At 43.2% G+C, this 14729-nt stretch overlaps 1 protein-coding gene across 5 annotated transcripts in view; it reads left to right on the forward strand.

Moving 5' to 3' along the window:
* Window positions 1-12431, forward strand: part of DYRK4 (dual specificity tyrosine phosphorylation regulated kinase 4) — a 50361-nt gene extending 37930 nt beyond the window's left edge. For 4 of the 5 annotated variants that reach the window (XM_054718788.1, XM_054718790.1, XM_028148541.2 and 1 more), the window contains 5 exons: window positions 678-850; window positions 2978-3038; window positions 7451-7580; window positions 11244-11419; window positions 12091-12431. In XM_054718788.1, coding sequence (XP_054574763.1) covers window positions 678-850; window positions 2978-3038; window positions 7451-7580; window positions 11244-11419; window positions 12091-12338 — 788 coding nt within the window. In that variant the 3' untranslated portion in view covers window positions 12339-12431. The remainder of the gene's footprint in view (window positions 1-677; window positions 851-2977; window positions 3039-7450; window positions 7581-11243; window positions 11420-12090) is intronic. The other variant, XM_054718789.1, reaches the window with a different exon arrangement.
* The last annotated feature ends 2298 nt before the right edge of the window (window positions 12432-14729 follow it).

Raw genomic sequence — 14729 nt, forward strand, 5'->3', positions numbered from 1 at the left:
AGAAGCCCTCAGGGCAATTGGGACCAGCAGCTGCTGCTCGCACCTACTGATGGCATTGAGCTATCAGGGCCAGTGCCAGGCGCCGGCATCGGGTGAGAGCAGGCTTCAATGCCAGCAATGGGTGCAAGTGGGGCTGGTGCTGGCAGCAGGGACCCGGGCGTGCAGGAGTAAAGAATTTTCAGTAACCACCAGAGGCTCATCTGGATCACAGCGCCCTGCCTTGGTCTGGTGCCTCCACTCACCTGCTCTACCATCCCACCACGGCTGATGCCCACCATGTTCCATGCTCTGCTGCCTACTGCCAATGCCCACCATGTTCTGCACGCACCCCCTGGTGGTCAGCGCACGTCATAGTGACCGGTTTTTTGATTGTTCAGTTGTTCCACCATTCAGTCTATTTGCATATTAGGGTTTTATATATAAAGATTATGTATAACAGGATATTGTAAAAATTAAGTTATGAAATTTTTATTAAAACGTTTCTTATATACTGTTATATTGGCTGAGCTGCAAAAACATTCATTGTGGGCTACATGTGGCCCATGGGCCACAAGTTTGACATGCTTGGTGTAGGGAGTCGTAGTTATCATTCACCCTCACCTGAGAAGGTATCCTGGAGAAGGATGCTCTGGGGAGAAGGTTTTCCTAGGGGAGGTTTCTCTTTCTTTTGCTCATAGTGTACTCGTACATCCAAAGCCGGTTCTACCGATCGCCAGAGGTGATTCTGGGCCATCCCTACAACATGGCCATTGACATGTGGAGCCTGGGATGCATCATGGCTGAGCTGCACACGGGCTACCCTCTGTTCCCCGGGGAGAATGAAGTGGAGCAGCTGGCCTGCATCATGGAGGTGAGGGGGCGGCCTGGCCATGCTCCGCTGGGCAGCAGCAGGACAGCTCGCTTCCACTCTCAAAGGTTGGGTTGCATCAGGCTCGCTGTAGGGCAGCGGCCTGCATACTCTTCTGTTTTGGAGTAGATGTTCCCTAAAAGTGTTTTTGAAATTATGTATCCCCTTTTACATTTTTAAGTTGACATCTAACATTTTTTACCATTAATAATTACAAAAGATGTAATTTTCAGCATATTTTGAAGTGACACTTAAAAATAAAACTGTTATACCAGTCTTTCAAATATATTCAAAAGACTAAAACCAGAGTGACATGACACCCATCAAAACCTATGTGTTGTTTAAAAAAAAAATCTCTGTGTTGTTCAGTCATTAGTCATTCATTTTATTAGCTTTCTGGGAAGTATATCTCCCAAAAAAAGGATACATCAGATGTCACTTATTATACCTATTATTCTTTTACTTAAATGCCTCTTGTTATGGAATTAAATTAGATAAAACAGGAGTAAAATAACCCTAAGAAATAGAAAATTTCTAGTGAACAAAGATATTTTGACTGTGAACAAAAAAGGCTCATTATCTATCATCTATCTATCTTTCTACTTATCTATACAAATCTCTATTTTCTAAAGTGTCTCAAAGTTATAACTCAGAGACACACACATACCCTTGAGAATTATTTAAATACTAGAGGCCCAGTGCATGAAATTTGTGCACTCAGGAGGAGGGGGTCCCTGAGCCCGGCCTGCACCCTCTTGCTGTCCGGGAGCCCTCAGGGGATGTCCGACTGATGGCCAGCAGTTGGACATCCTTCGCGCTGCTGCGGAGGTGGGAAAGGCTCCCACCACCACCGCTGACCTCTCCAGCCATGAGCCCAGTTTTGGGCTGAGCGGCACTCCCCCTGTGGGAGAGCTTTGACCACCAGGGGACAGCTCCTGCCTTGAGCATCTGCCCCCTGGTGGTCAGTGTGCATCATAGCGACCAGTCATTCTACCGTTAGGTCGATTTGCACATTAACCTTTTATTATATAGGACTAGAGGCCCAATGCATGAAATTTGTGCAAGGGTCAACCCTCGTGGCCCCGGCTGCCTCAGCCCTTGCGGCCCTGGCTGCCTCATGGCCCCACTCCCTGCCTACTGGTCATTCTGGAAGGTCGTTCCAGAAGATTGTTCTGGAAGGTTGTTCTGCTAATTAGCATATTAGGTCTTTATTATATAGGATAGTTTAATTTCATGGTTGAAAATAATAAAGTGTTACAATAGCTATAAATGATATCTATGTTGAGATGACCACTGGCATGAGAATCAGTAAACCTGGAGTTTCATTCTGAACTTTCTCTTTGGCAACTTACTTTCTTGCTCTGGACTTCCATAAAATGGAAGTATCCGCATAGATGGCTTCTAAAGTTGATAATGGATGATTTAATAAAACACCCCTGAACTCTTCCTGCTTCCAGTACCAAGGAGAATGAGGAGTATGGGATCTGAGCTGAGTTCCTACTGCTCCAGAGTCAGCTTCCTCCTGACCTCAGTGTCAATGGGGCTGAGGAGCAGGGGGGCAGGTTCTGCATGGATATGGCTATGAACCCAGCTGCCAGTGCAGGTGACCCTGGGCTTAGGGTGACACCTGTAATTTCTCTATCTCAGTGCAAACTATAGATTGCATTGGGGATAGGTAAACAAGTAAGTGCTACACTTTTTTTCCCAGTAGGTATTTTGTGATAAAGTGTCTGACGGCCTCCTGGATTTTTCCATCTCCTCTTCCTTTCCTCCCTCCCCAGTGCTCTGAGCCAGGATGTGATATTCCTTAGTTCAGGGGTTTCATCATGGATACTGACTGGGTTGTTCAATGAGATAATGACATCTGGCTACCATCAAGAGTGCCTGCTTCTAGTTGGTGCTGATGCTTGTTTAGAGTGACCTGACCGGTATTGATGCTCAGCGTGCTGAGACAGCCTGTGTTAGGAGTCAAAGACCCAAGCTCTGGGCCTGCTCTGCCACTGACTTACAGCACAATGTCCTGGGTGTGTATCTGTAGAAGGCAGAGTTTGACCAAAAGCCCCCTCAGCTCTAACAGTCTTTGAATGTGTGACTCACAAAAGTGAAGCAACTGCATTTTAATTGTTGAAGGTGCTGGGCCTGCCGCCAACTCACTTCATTCAGACGGCCTCCAGGAGACAGACATTCTTTGGTAAGTCCCCAGGTCTAACTCTCTTTATCCCATTGTGGCCTATGAGGTAGCACAGGCTTTGAAGACACTTCCCACACCCCAAACCCCATTTAGTGCTCTTCCCCTGGCCCCATCCCAGAAGACATGCTATGATTAGGGATTTCTTTCAGAAAAGTAAAACGATGCTGAGAAGTGGTACCAGTTGGATTGGTGGAAACGGGTTGGGGGAGTCACACTGGGCATGAAGTCTTGGCAGTGAAAATATGCAGGAACATGAAAACAATCAGGTTTCTGCTCAGAAGATATATCTGAAGATCTTGGAACCTTAAATATTATAACTGTACCCTCTCCTCTAAGTTCTCCTAGCCTCTCCAAGCAGTTAGCCCCCTCACACCATGCAGTGTGCAGGGAAATCAAAGAGCAGAAGGTTCTTTTCAAGAATAGTGAAAGTTTCATTGCTATATTCTGTCATTAATGGAGCATTATTCTTTTTCTGCTGAAATTCTCTTATTTCTCCAGAACCTTACTCTCTCAGGTTCATTACAACTTTGGAATAAGATGGGTAAACAAGGGCTCTCAGAACAGTTTTGCTGGGGGTGTGTTGTGGCTTGCCAGTTATGTACAGGACATCTGGCTAATTACTGGGGTTAAGCCTCATCCACAGTCCCATGGTGCCTTCATCACAGTTCCCACGCTTTGGATTTATGATCCTCTGCCTTTTTATCCAAGTGGTGCTGTGCAAGACGGGCAGGTGGATCAACAAAGTCCAACTAAGGCTGGGCTTCCAGGGCACTATTTACAAAAAAATAAAATAAAATAAATTAGTCTCATATCTAAAATCCCCTTGAAGAACTACAAGAAGCTAAGGGATTCCCATCTAGAAAAAAGCAATCGTAGCCCAAAGGAGTGGAGTGAAGCCAGACATCCAAGTGGAGTGAAGCCAGCCATGAGGAACGGGGACTCCACAGGCCGGGACTCCACAGGCAGGGACTCCATGACATCTGGAATGACATTTCTGACCAGCCATAGTCAATGGGTTAGTTCACAGGCTCATACTGGCTATGGAATCCCAGTCATTCCTAACCCTCCCACCTCTTATTTTTCACCTGAGAGTGGTGTCAAAATGAAAGGCAAATCGCATAATTTCTCTCCACAGGTTGCCCCTTCAATAGGAGAGTCAAACATACCCTCATGGGGGGTCCTCCTGGTCAGAGTTTCAGTCATGGTGGTGGTCAGTGGGTATCACTGGTTCAGCCATGTGATGGTTAACATGTAGACTATTTCTGTACCCTTTAATAAAATGCCACAGCCCTAAGCCCCTGCCTGGCCCCTCTCCTAGGACTCCTTGGATTCCCCATGACTTAGAAACTAAAAGTTTAAGGCCTGGCAAGAGGAGGTCCTCTATGGTCTACTTCAGTGCCAAGGATGTCTGTCATCCATTGTGATTGGACAGTCCCATGCCATTCCAATGGTTAAATCTTTTAAACATCACCCTGCAGTCATGGCTGGAGCTTTGAAGATCTTGCCTCTGAGTGGGGCCAGTGTCTTGGTAGCCTTAGTATGGTGCTTGCACATTAACTAACCTTCTTCCAGAGTAGTCTGATGGCAGACAGAGATCTGGCTGACTGGCTGCTATAACTTAAACATGGAGCAATGGAACTGGTCTTTTTATTCCAAACTGGTCTTTGGATTTCAAAGGATTTAGGGATAGAAGAGTAGAGATATTGGTGTTTCCTCCTGCTAGACAAAGACATTGTGGGAAGAGCCACATCTTTTTTTTTAACCCCTCACCCCAGGATATATTTTTATATTTTTATTGAAGAGAGAGAGAGAGAGAGAGAGAGAGAGAGAGAGAGAGAGAGAGAGAGATCAATTGCCTCCTGGCCAGGACAAAAGCCACATCTTAACTATAACACTAAACTCAAGAGAAAGTATGGGTGGGGACTGAAAGGAAGGGAACATAGAGCATCTTTGAGAGAGAACCAAAGACATACACATGCCCATTTTATAGGGTATCCGATTTTTACCATCAACACTAGGCTTTACAATGATGATGTGGTTTTGGTAGCAACATCCACATATCCTCACTTCCTGCATAAGAAAGAATATTATCGGGAGCTGCATCCTCCTCAGTGTTTCCCAAACTTTATCTGATTATAAGAATCACTTGGGTACTTGACAATATGTTAATTCTCATGATCCTCATGAATAACCTATGGTTTGGTAGGATTAAGGTGGGACTCAAGGGTCTATGTTTTTAACAATAGCTCTTGGTGATTCTCATGATACAGTGAGCTTGGGAAACACTGTGTCCACTTCAGTTTTTGGCTCCCTTCCTCAGGTTGGGTTGCCAACTCCCAGCCACTCCTTGTAAATACTATTAATCAGTAGCAAAGTGATGTTGCCTCAAAGGGAAGTAAGATACTTAGGAGCTCCAGGAAGCAAGAAGGAGATGGAGAGAACAGGTGGGGTGAGAAAACCTGTACAAGTAAATCAATTACATGATGATGACTTTAGGAACTGTGTCATTTATAAGCCTGCGAGCCTGATTCTTCTTTGGTCATTTGTAAAAAGAGCAACATAAAGGATGAGGTGGGGGTGGGGCCACCTGGGCCACAGTCGAAAAGGGAATTAGGGATTTGTGTGAATTCATAGCACCTATACCCGCCTATGCCATGCATTGAACCCTTATACAAATAAATACACATATATATACGTGTCTGTGTATGTACACACATACCCATTTGCACATTCATGGTCCTGCCAGGAATTAAGAGCAGGTGTTCTTTTAAAGGCTCCACAAATTGCACTGATTACAAAAGTAATGAAAGCACTTCACTATGCACCTTCCAGAAGGTCTGTTACATGAACCCCACTGAGTTTTTGTGAGAATTCAGTTTAATCTGTAAATTGTGTGTACGTGTGTATATATACATATCCACCCATTTACATGCAGATTTGTAAGGTGTGAGCGTAAGTGGTCAACTTTTCTGAGCATATACACCAGAATCCAGGTGTCTAAATGAGTGGTCTCACCTGCACAGCATTGCACAAAGCACCTTGGGAACCTTTGGAGCTGTCTTCAGGGCTTCTTTTCAGGCACGACAAATCATGCATGTGGGGAGGGCTATAATTGGTGAAAATGACTGAAGAAAGTCACTTCAAGCTGTGCCCTAAGAAGCAATCAAGTTTGATTTCCAATTATGGACAAAAATTTTTGATGTGACTACAAAGAAGTAATGAGAATAATTTGCCTGTGTGGTTTGTAAATGTGCTCTGAAAGCAAATCATTCTCCTAAAATGACTTTCTTATTATACCTCATGATGTCCCAAATTCTCACTTCATTGAGTTAGTGGGGAAGAAGCTAAGGCATCAGTAATCTGAGAATGAACAATATCTTTCTTGTTCAGAGTTGAACATTTTCGTCATCTCAGATTTATTATTATACTAGAGGCCCGGTGCATGAAATTCATGCACGGGGTGTGTCCCTCAGCCCAGGCTGCACCCTTTCCAATCTGGGACCTCTCGAGGGATCTCCGACTGTCCATTTAGGCCCGATCCTACCAGTAGGATCGGGCCTAAATGGGCAATCGGACATCCCTCTCACAATCCAAGACTGCTGGCTCCCAACTGCTTGCCTGCCTGCCTTCCTGATTGCCCCCAACCGCCTCTGCCTGCCAGCCTGATCACCCCCTACCCACTCCCCTGTCAGCCTGATTGATGCCTAACTGTTCCCCTGCCATCCTGATTGTCCCTAACTGCCCTCCCCTGCAGGCCTGCTCACACCCAACTGCCCTCCCCTGCAGGCCTGGTCTAACCCTACTGCTCTCCCCTGCAGGCCTGGGTTCCCCCCAATTGCCCTTCCCTGCAGGCCAGGTTGCCCTCAACTTCCCTCCTCTGCTGGCCTTGTCCCTCACAACTGTACTCCCCTGCTGGCCTGATTGCTTACAACTGACATCCCTTGCAGGCCTGATCTCTCCCAACTGCCCACCCCTGCTGGCCATCTTGTGTCCACATGGGGGCAGAATCTTTGACCACATAGATAGAGGCAGCCATCTTGTATGTTGGAGTGATGGTCAATTTGCATATTACTCTTTTATTAGATAGGATTATTGTTATTAGTCCTTATCATTATTATTTTCTCTAAAATCATTTGATTGATTCAAGGAGGAGGTGGTGGGAAGGAGACTCAGAACATAGTAAATAGTAGGGAAAATGGATCTAAAAGGTAATTAAATCCATTGGATACTTCACACATGATTATTTCAAATTGAATGAGACTGCAGGCATATTTGTACGGATGGGGTGGTGAAGTACCGGGAGTGAGAGAGCTGCAAAGACCACCCAAGACAGCTTGGATGAGTGAACAGCTGTGATGTTACCAATGAATATTTACAACTGGAACTAAACACTGACTGTTGTATCTCTAAAGATTCTACAGGTTTTCCCAAAAATATAACTAACAATAGGGGGAGAAAAAGATACCCGGATTCCAAGGATCTCACGATGGTGCTGAAAACCTATGACTCCAGCTTCCTGGACTTTCTAAGAAGGTGTTTGGTGTGAGTTTGTCAAGGGTGTCTTTGTCTCTGATTCTCCCTTTAAATACTGTACTTTCCCACATGTTTGCTGGTGGAAGTCTGGGGCTGAGAGAGAGTTGTAAAAACAACAAGTGCTGACCAAAGACCTTTAGAGTCTACAAAACACTTCCCCATCTGTTGCCTCATCAGACTGCTCTCCCCACCTCCTGTGTGATTGTCAGGGCAGATGATTTGCTCTGTTTTGAGATATGACAGCTGAGGTTCAAAGAGATTAACTGTCTTGCCCTGGATTACAATGTGTGTAGAGCTTGCCTTCTCCTTGGCCTCCAGCTGCCTGGCAGTGAGGTGGTAGGCAAGTCCTAAATGTTTTCTGCACACATGCCCAGTGTACTGGTTCAGGGCCTCTCCCCCTTCCCCTAGGGTTTAGAGCATAAATTCTTTCGGGAAGGGAAAGGGTGAGTTATAAGCCATTTATTATGTACAGCTTTTTGAATCTACATGGGTATTTTAAGTCTTAAAAATTAAGTTTCATACTTAAGTCAAATCACTGTAAGAAAAGAACAGCACACGAAGCACCCACCTAGTACAGTGCATAGTTAGAAGGTATTTGGAAAATGTAAGCTACTATCATTTTAAAAAATATGTTTTTATTGATTTTTAGAGAGGAAGGGAGAGAGAGAAACATCTGAGAGAGAAACAGTAACATTGCTCAGCTGCCTCCTGCACACCCCATGCCAGGGCATGTGTCTTAACCACAAATTGAACTGGTGACTTTTGGTGCATGGGTCAAATGCTCAATCACTGAGCCACACCATCTGGGAACTACTGTCATTTGTTTTTTTTTAATCTAAAGTTTTACATATGTCTCCTCTTTCCCCAATTGACCCCCCCTCCAGCCATTCCCACCCCAGGCAAGCCCCTACCACCCCAGTGTCTGTGTCCATTGGTTATGCTAATATGCATGCATACAAGTTCTTTGGTTGCTCTCTAACCCCCCTCCCCCTACCATTTGTCTCTGGATCTATACTTGTTCATGAAATTATGTGGATCATTATTTCCCACACTAGAGGCCCATTGCACAAAGAGATTCGTGCCATAGGCCTTTCTTCCCCAGGCTGCTGGCACCAGTTTTCCACCGGCACCTGGGACCCAGGCCTTCCCTCTGGCCACCACCTTCAGTCTTTGCTCTGGGCAGAGCGTCACTCCTGTAGCTCCCTCTGCCCCCGCCCTCCCCCTCATAGCAGGTGTCCCACCCTACCCAGCCACTCCGTGCCTGCATGCTTGTTGCCCAGAGGCCCGGAGCGGCTGGGGGGAGGAGGGGCCATCGCCATCTGTCAGGTTAATTTGCATACTCACTCCTTATTGGCTGGTGGGCATTGTGAAGGTACAGTCAATTTGCATGTTTCTCTTTTATTAGTGTAAATACGAGTGAGATCATGTGATATTTATCTTTCTCCAACTGGCTTATTTTGCTCAGCATAATGCTCTCTGGTTCCATCCATGCTGTTGCAAATGGTAAAAGTTCCTTCTTTTTTATAGCAGCATAGTATTCCATTGTGTAGATGTACCATAGTTTTATAATCCACTCATCTGCTGATGGGCACTTAGGCTGTTTCCAAATCTTAGCTATTGTAAATTGTGCTACTATGAACATAGGGGTGCATATATCCTTTCTCATTGGTGTTTCTGATTTCTTGGGATATAGTCCTAGAGGTGGGATCACTGGGTCAAATGAGAGTTCCATTTTTAATTTTTTGAGGAAACCCCACAGTGGCTGCACCAGTCGGCATTCCCACCAGCAGTGCATGAGGGTTCCTTTTTCTCCTTTTTCAACCTCACCAGCACTTGTCGTTTGTTGATTTGTTGATGATAGCCATTCTACTACTGTCATTTTTTATAAAAGGTTTTGCCAGTTCGTCTGTGCCGAATGGCAAATAGATGAGCGGTGTGATATTTGGCAAGTCACTGTCTCTCTGAGCCTGTTTCCTTTTGAATATAAAGGGGTATTCCCAATGTCCCTTCCAGTGATAAGCAGTCCTATTATTGTTCAGTAAAGAAGACTACATCTTCATGTTCTGTCATTCTTCTGGGAGGGCGTCGGGGAGTAGTTTTAGCAAACGCTCTTCTGGCATTTGTGCACTCTGGAATTTAGGTATTAGCTCAGAGGATAAAGATCAGGTACTGCTGAAAGTTTTCCCATCTGGGGAGTCATGCTGCTCCTCTGGGAAATGGAGGATCCTGTATCCCCATTACCCCACCCTACCCAAACCTCTTGCTGAGGCTGTAGAATGAATGTGCATTAACAAATGACAGAAACTCATTTCTGATACAGAGGTGACTGATCCAGAAACCCCAACCATCCAGAACACAGCTTAGAACCAAGAAAGACATTGCTTTTTAGTGCAAATGGCTGGTTGCTCACAACTTGCAAGAAGTAGTCAAATTACTGGAGCCTGTTACTTCATCACTCCATATTTTGTTAATCAGCAAATCTTGGAATGAGAGACTAGAATTTCTTAGTCAAATGTAACAGTGGTGAATGTAAAGTGCTGGCCTAGGTTTTATAAACTAACTCTAGAAGTCTAGAAAAAGAGGGCAGCTGTAGCTTAATAGCAGTTCATTTGACAAAGAACTGGGAATTTCAGTTGTGTATGGCCTTGATGAGTCTAGGATATAATGACCTGAAGTTAGACAATAGCTGAAATTACCTATCTAGGAAGGTGGCAACCACATCATATGATCAGCAGTTAGTAGTGTAAATGTTTTCAGATACTTACAGAATTATAAAATATGGATTAGTTGTCTCAATCCATATAATGCTGATGGGTAGCATAATATATCATAATATATGACCTGGGTCCAAGTTACTAGGCTTAAAATTCTTAGGAAGTGAATTTTGGCTTAATAAAAATGAAAAACTAAAGAATTGGCATTTAAAAAAACTATGTGGTTCTGTGAGTTAGTGCCTTGCCACTAAAATTACTCAAGGACAACAGGATGATTCCATGCTAGGGATTCTGTCAAATGTATTTTGTTACTGCATTAGAATTTTGGCTGGATTACATCCAAGTCCCTTATAATTTTAATATTCTATCTTCTATAATATTTTTTTAAAAATATGCTTTATTTTCTTCAGAGAGAGATAGAAATATCAATGATGAGAGAGAATCATTGATCGACAGCCTCCTGCATGCCCCCTACTGGGGATAGAGCCCACAATCTGGGCACAAGCCCTGACAAGGAATCAAATCGTGACCTCCTGGTTAATGGATGGATGCTCAACTACTGACAACACCGGCCATGCTATAATATTCTTTGTGATATATTTGTAGGTCCAAATTCTGTAGTTTGGGAATTAAAATTAAGCATCTTTTTGATCTTCTTAGTTTACAAATCCAAAATCACGTTGGTTAAGATTTCCTATATTTCTTATAAGGAAATTTATAGAACTCTGGTAGACTTGGCTTGTCATGCACATTTACTAAAAATGATTGTCCAATAGTTGTTTCCAGGTACTTTAAAATTATATGTCATAATCTCTGTTCTTTAGTATCTTTGAGTTATTGCATAGCTTAAATGGGCTCTTTAAAATGAACCATTTAGTTTTTTTATTGGAGTCTTTGAAAATGTTTCATTATTAAAAATAAAACAATAATCTGTGCTGGGCTTTGTTGGTGTGTATAGATGGGAACCTTCTCTTCGCATGACCCCTGACCAGGCTCTCAAGCATGCTTGGATTCATGAGTCACGGAATCTCAAAGCACGGCCCAGGCCCCAGACCCTGAGGAAACTCAATCTCCCTTTATCCTCTGAGGCAAGAAAAGACAAGGTTCAAGGGCATCACCACTTGGATAAAAAAGGTACTGCCCCTCAAATAACGAATCATTTTCCCATAGTCCGGGGGGTAAGCATCTCTGGAGGATTGCATGTCAGTTTCTCTGAACTTAACCTTGGATAATTATTCTGGCTACATCACTACTGGCCTGCCATTTCTTACTTTTGGCATTTTCCTTTCAGGAAACTTGGTTGTAGCCCTTTTTTGCTCCCTTATTGTTAGGATTTTCCATTTTTCATCTTATCTTCAATTCTCTTTCTGCTACTTATTTTTTTCACTGTATCCTTTTCTGCAGTCCCATAATTACCTTTTGATTTTTTATCAGATCATGGAATTAGAAAGTATCTTTTATATACAAATAAACTACTGGTTATATACATGGTCATTGCAATCAGATTGACTGGAATAAAATTCAGGCCCTCTCATTTTCCAGGTGTAGGCCCTTGGGCAATTTACTTGACTTGCTGTATCTCAGTTTCTTCATTTATGAGAATTAGAGTTATGCCTTGTTTTCTATGGTTGTGGAGAGAGGATCAAATGAATTAGTAAATATAAAGTGCTTAGAAGAAGGCCTGGCACATAGAATGTGCCTTATAAATGAATTGATTTAATGTCATTTAGTCCAGAATTTTCCTGCTAATGGACAGTTAGAATTCACATTTGAACACTTGTTCCTTTGTCTTCTCTCTCCTTCAGCAGATGTGATCATCAAAGAAGAGACCATAGACAAAATAAAAGACGGCACCACCAAGCAGTTTCAAAATTCAGGTGATCAGCAGGGCTCTCTCCAGCATGCAGCTGAAGTTGTCCAGCTGCCTCACCTAGCAGAAGCTTCCAGTAAACCAGAGGCAGTTGTCAGGCCAGAGGAATCCAAGACCTCCACAGAGCAACAAAGCAAAAACTCCTCCCCCAAGAGCACAAGCATTTTACCACCAATTGTATGACCTCTGCTGAGGGCGTGTCCTGTTCCTTTTCACCAATGATTTGTATTAGAGACCACACTTATATTGTACAATACATAAGATTGTTGTTTTTAATGCATAAAGGTTTGTTTAAAAGAACAAAACAAAACAAAAACAACTCTATTCACATGGCCAGTTGGCATGATCCTGATATGAGGGGTGGGAGAGAATGTCCTTGCATCTATATTCCCTCCTTATGCCCTCAACGAGATAAAGCAATGGGGTGTGTTCGTATGGGTTTGTGTGTGTGGAGGGGATGTTAAACACTCAGTTATGACATCCCTAATAGAACTCTAAATTTATTTTTGTCCAAGATAGGATTCTTGTTTGAAAATGAGAGAAGCTAAATTCAAACTACTTTAAGCAACAAGACATTTATTGGTTTATATAATTGGGCAATCAGAAGGGTATGTGTAGTTTCAGGCACAGCAGAATCTAGGCATTCAAACAAGATCATAGGGCTCAGACTCCTTCTACATCTTAACCTTTCTTCTTTTTATGGTTAACCTCATTCTAAAGACAAGCTGTGCCCACAGTTAAGATTATCACTATCCAATCAGATACGCAGTCTTCCTTGCTGCCAGGAAAGTTTTAGAAATGACTGGTCTTAAACCAACCACTATGTCTGAGATACTGGGGTCCTTGATTGGCCAGACGGGTCACAAGCCCCATACTGAGATGCTGGTGCGAGTGATAGCACCAAGTCTGATGCTTCTCTAGGACCACAATAGCAGAATGTGCTTGTCCACCCATCACTCCGATAGTCTAATTAAGTTCATTTACTTTTTTGCCTTCTTAGTCCTTAGCTAATGTGTACATAATCTCTATATGTTGTAATTTTAGTACCGATAAAATTTTATAAGAAACTCAAGATCATAATGCCATAAACATGAAAAATATACTTGGCTTCGTAGTTTTCATTTTAATCACTGTGTAATATTCTATGAAGAGAGACACCAGAGAACTGAAGCTATGGGTTTGCATAAAGTCAGGCAGGAAAGATGATACAGAGTGAGAATAGCAGAGGGTCAAGAGAGTCCTAGGAAAGATAAATATGCAAGTGGTTGACAAAGCTGAGTCCCAAAGAGACAGAAAAATTAGAAACCAAAGGAGGAGAAAGTTTCTAGAAGGAAGGATCAATAATATAAAATTGCGTAGAAAGGTCAGGATAAGAACAGAAAATGCTTTTTAAATGGGGTGATGTGGACATTAAGTCAGAGCAGTATCATGGGAGAGGTAACTTGTCCCATGTCCTATAACCAGGAAGGTACAGAACTGGCGAGAAATCTCGAGTCTTCTGGACCTATCTTCAACCATGGATAAAGTTGAGGTGGACAGTTTTGTCCTTGAAGCCAAATTCTTGATACTATAATTAGAATGATTTAGGTTGGATATTAAAAATATATCCCAATTTGCATGGTTATAGAAGACTGAAATGAGTTGATAAATTCTGACTTCCTATATTTAGGGAACACTTTAAAGAAGGGGAGCTGCAAATTGTGAGAGAATGGGGGATACATTTTCTTCTGCTATCCATCTGATTATTTTTTCATTCCTGAGATTTCTTTACTGTAGGGTTTTCTCTCTTTTCCACATCCAGCACGGAAAAGAAATGGGTCTGGTTCCTGAGTAGAGGAGCTGGGAGTTAATAAAAGAAAGAAAGATGCAGAAATAGAAGCCAAGCTGGGAGCCGGGTGGGACGCTGCCTCCTCTGATGGAGGGACAGGGACCCCCGAGCCCACATAGAGTATTTATATATCCCCAAATACCAGGAAGTATCACCAAAACTTAGTATCCAAGGAGCTTATTTGCATTCTTGAGTAGGCCCGAGCATTCCTGGTGCTTGACTGGATTTACATATCCAAGTCACACCAACGCTGACACCTGGGCAAGGTTAAAAGTCAGTACTGATAACATGTCCAGCCTTTTTAGGGAAGCATGTTCCCAGGGCATGGCTCTGCCTATCGCTCTGAGTTCAGCTGACAATAATTAAAGAAATGCCCATGTGCTTTCCCAGGGGGCCCTCTACACTTTACCTTATTGCCCCATTGGTGCGGGAAGCCATCTATTGTCAATACTATCATGAGAGTGCATCAATGAACACAGAAGGCTGATGAACCTTGAGCTTTAGCAGGGCTAATTGTTCCGTGTTTTAATAGTGATGGCTTGAAGCAATTTCCTGACCTGATAGCCTCAAAGTAAATATTTACTGATCTTTACTGACCTTTGAGATGGTCTGTCTGCTACCTGTTTGCTATGCTTTACTGAGGGCAAGATGTGTATTTAAAACTGAAAAAAAAAAAAAAAAAAGTGGACCGGCCCGAGTTTCAGTGTGTTCTTTATCAAAGAGACACCCCTGGCCCCCAAAGCCTT

Source organism: Eptesicus fuscus, chromosome 7 (genome assembly GCF_027574615.1).
Source record: "Eptesicus fuscus isolate TK198812 chromosome 7, DD_ASM_mEF_20220401, whole genome shotgun sequence".
In the NCBI taxonomy this organism is placed as follows: domain Eukaryota; kingdom Metazoa; phylum Chordata; class Mammalia; order Chiroptera; family Vespertilionidae; genus Eptesicus; species Eptesicus fuscus.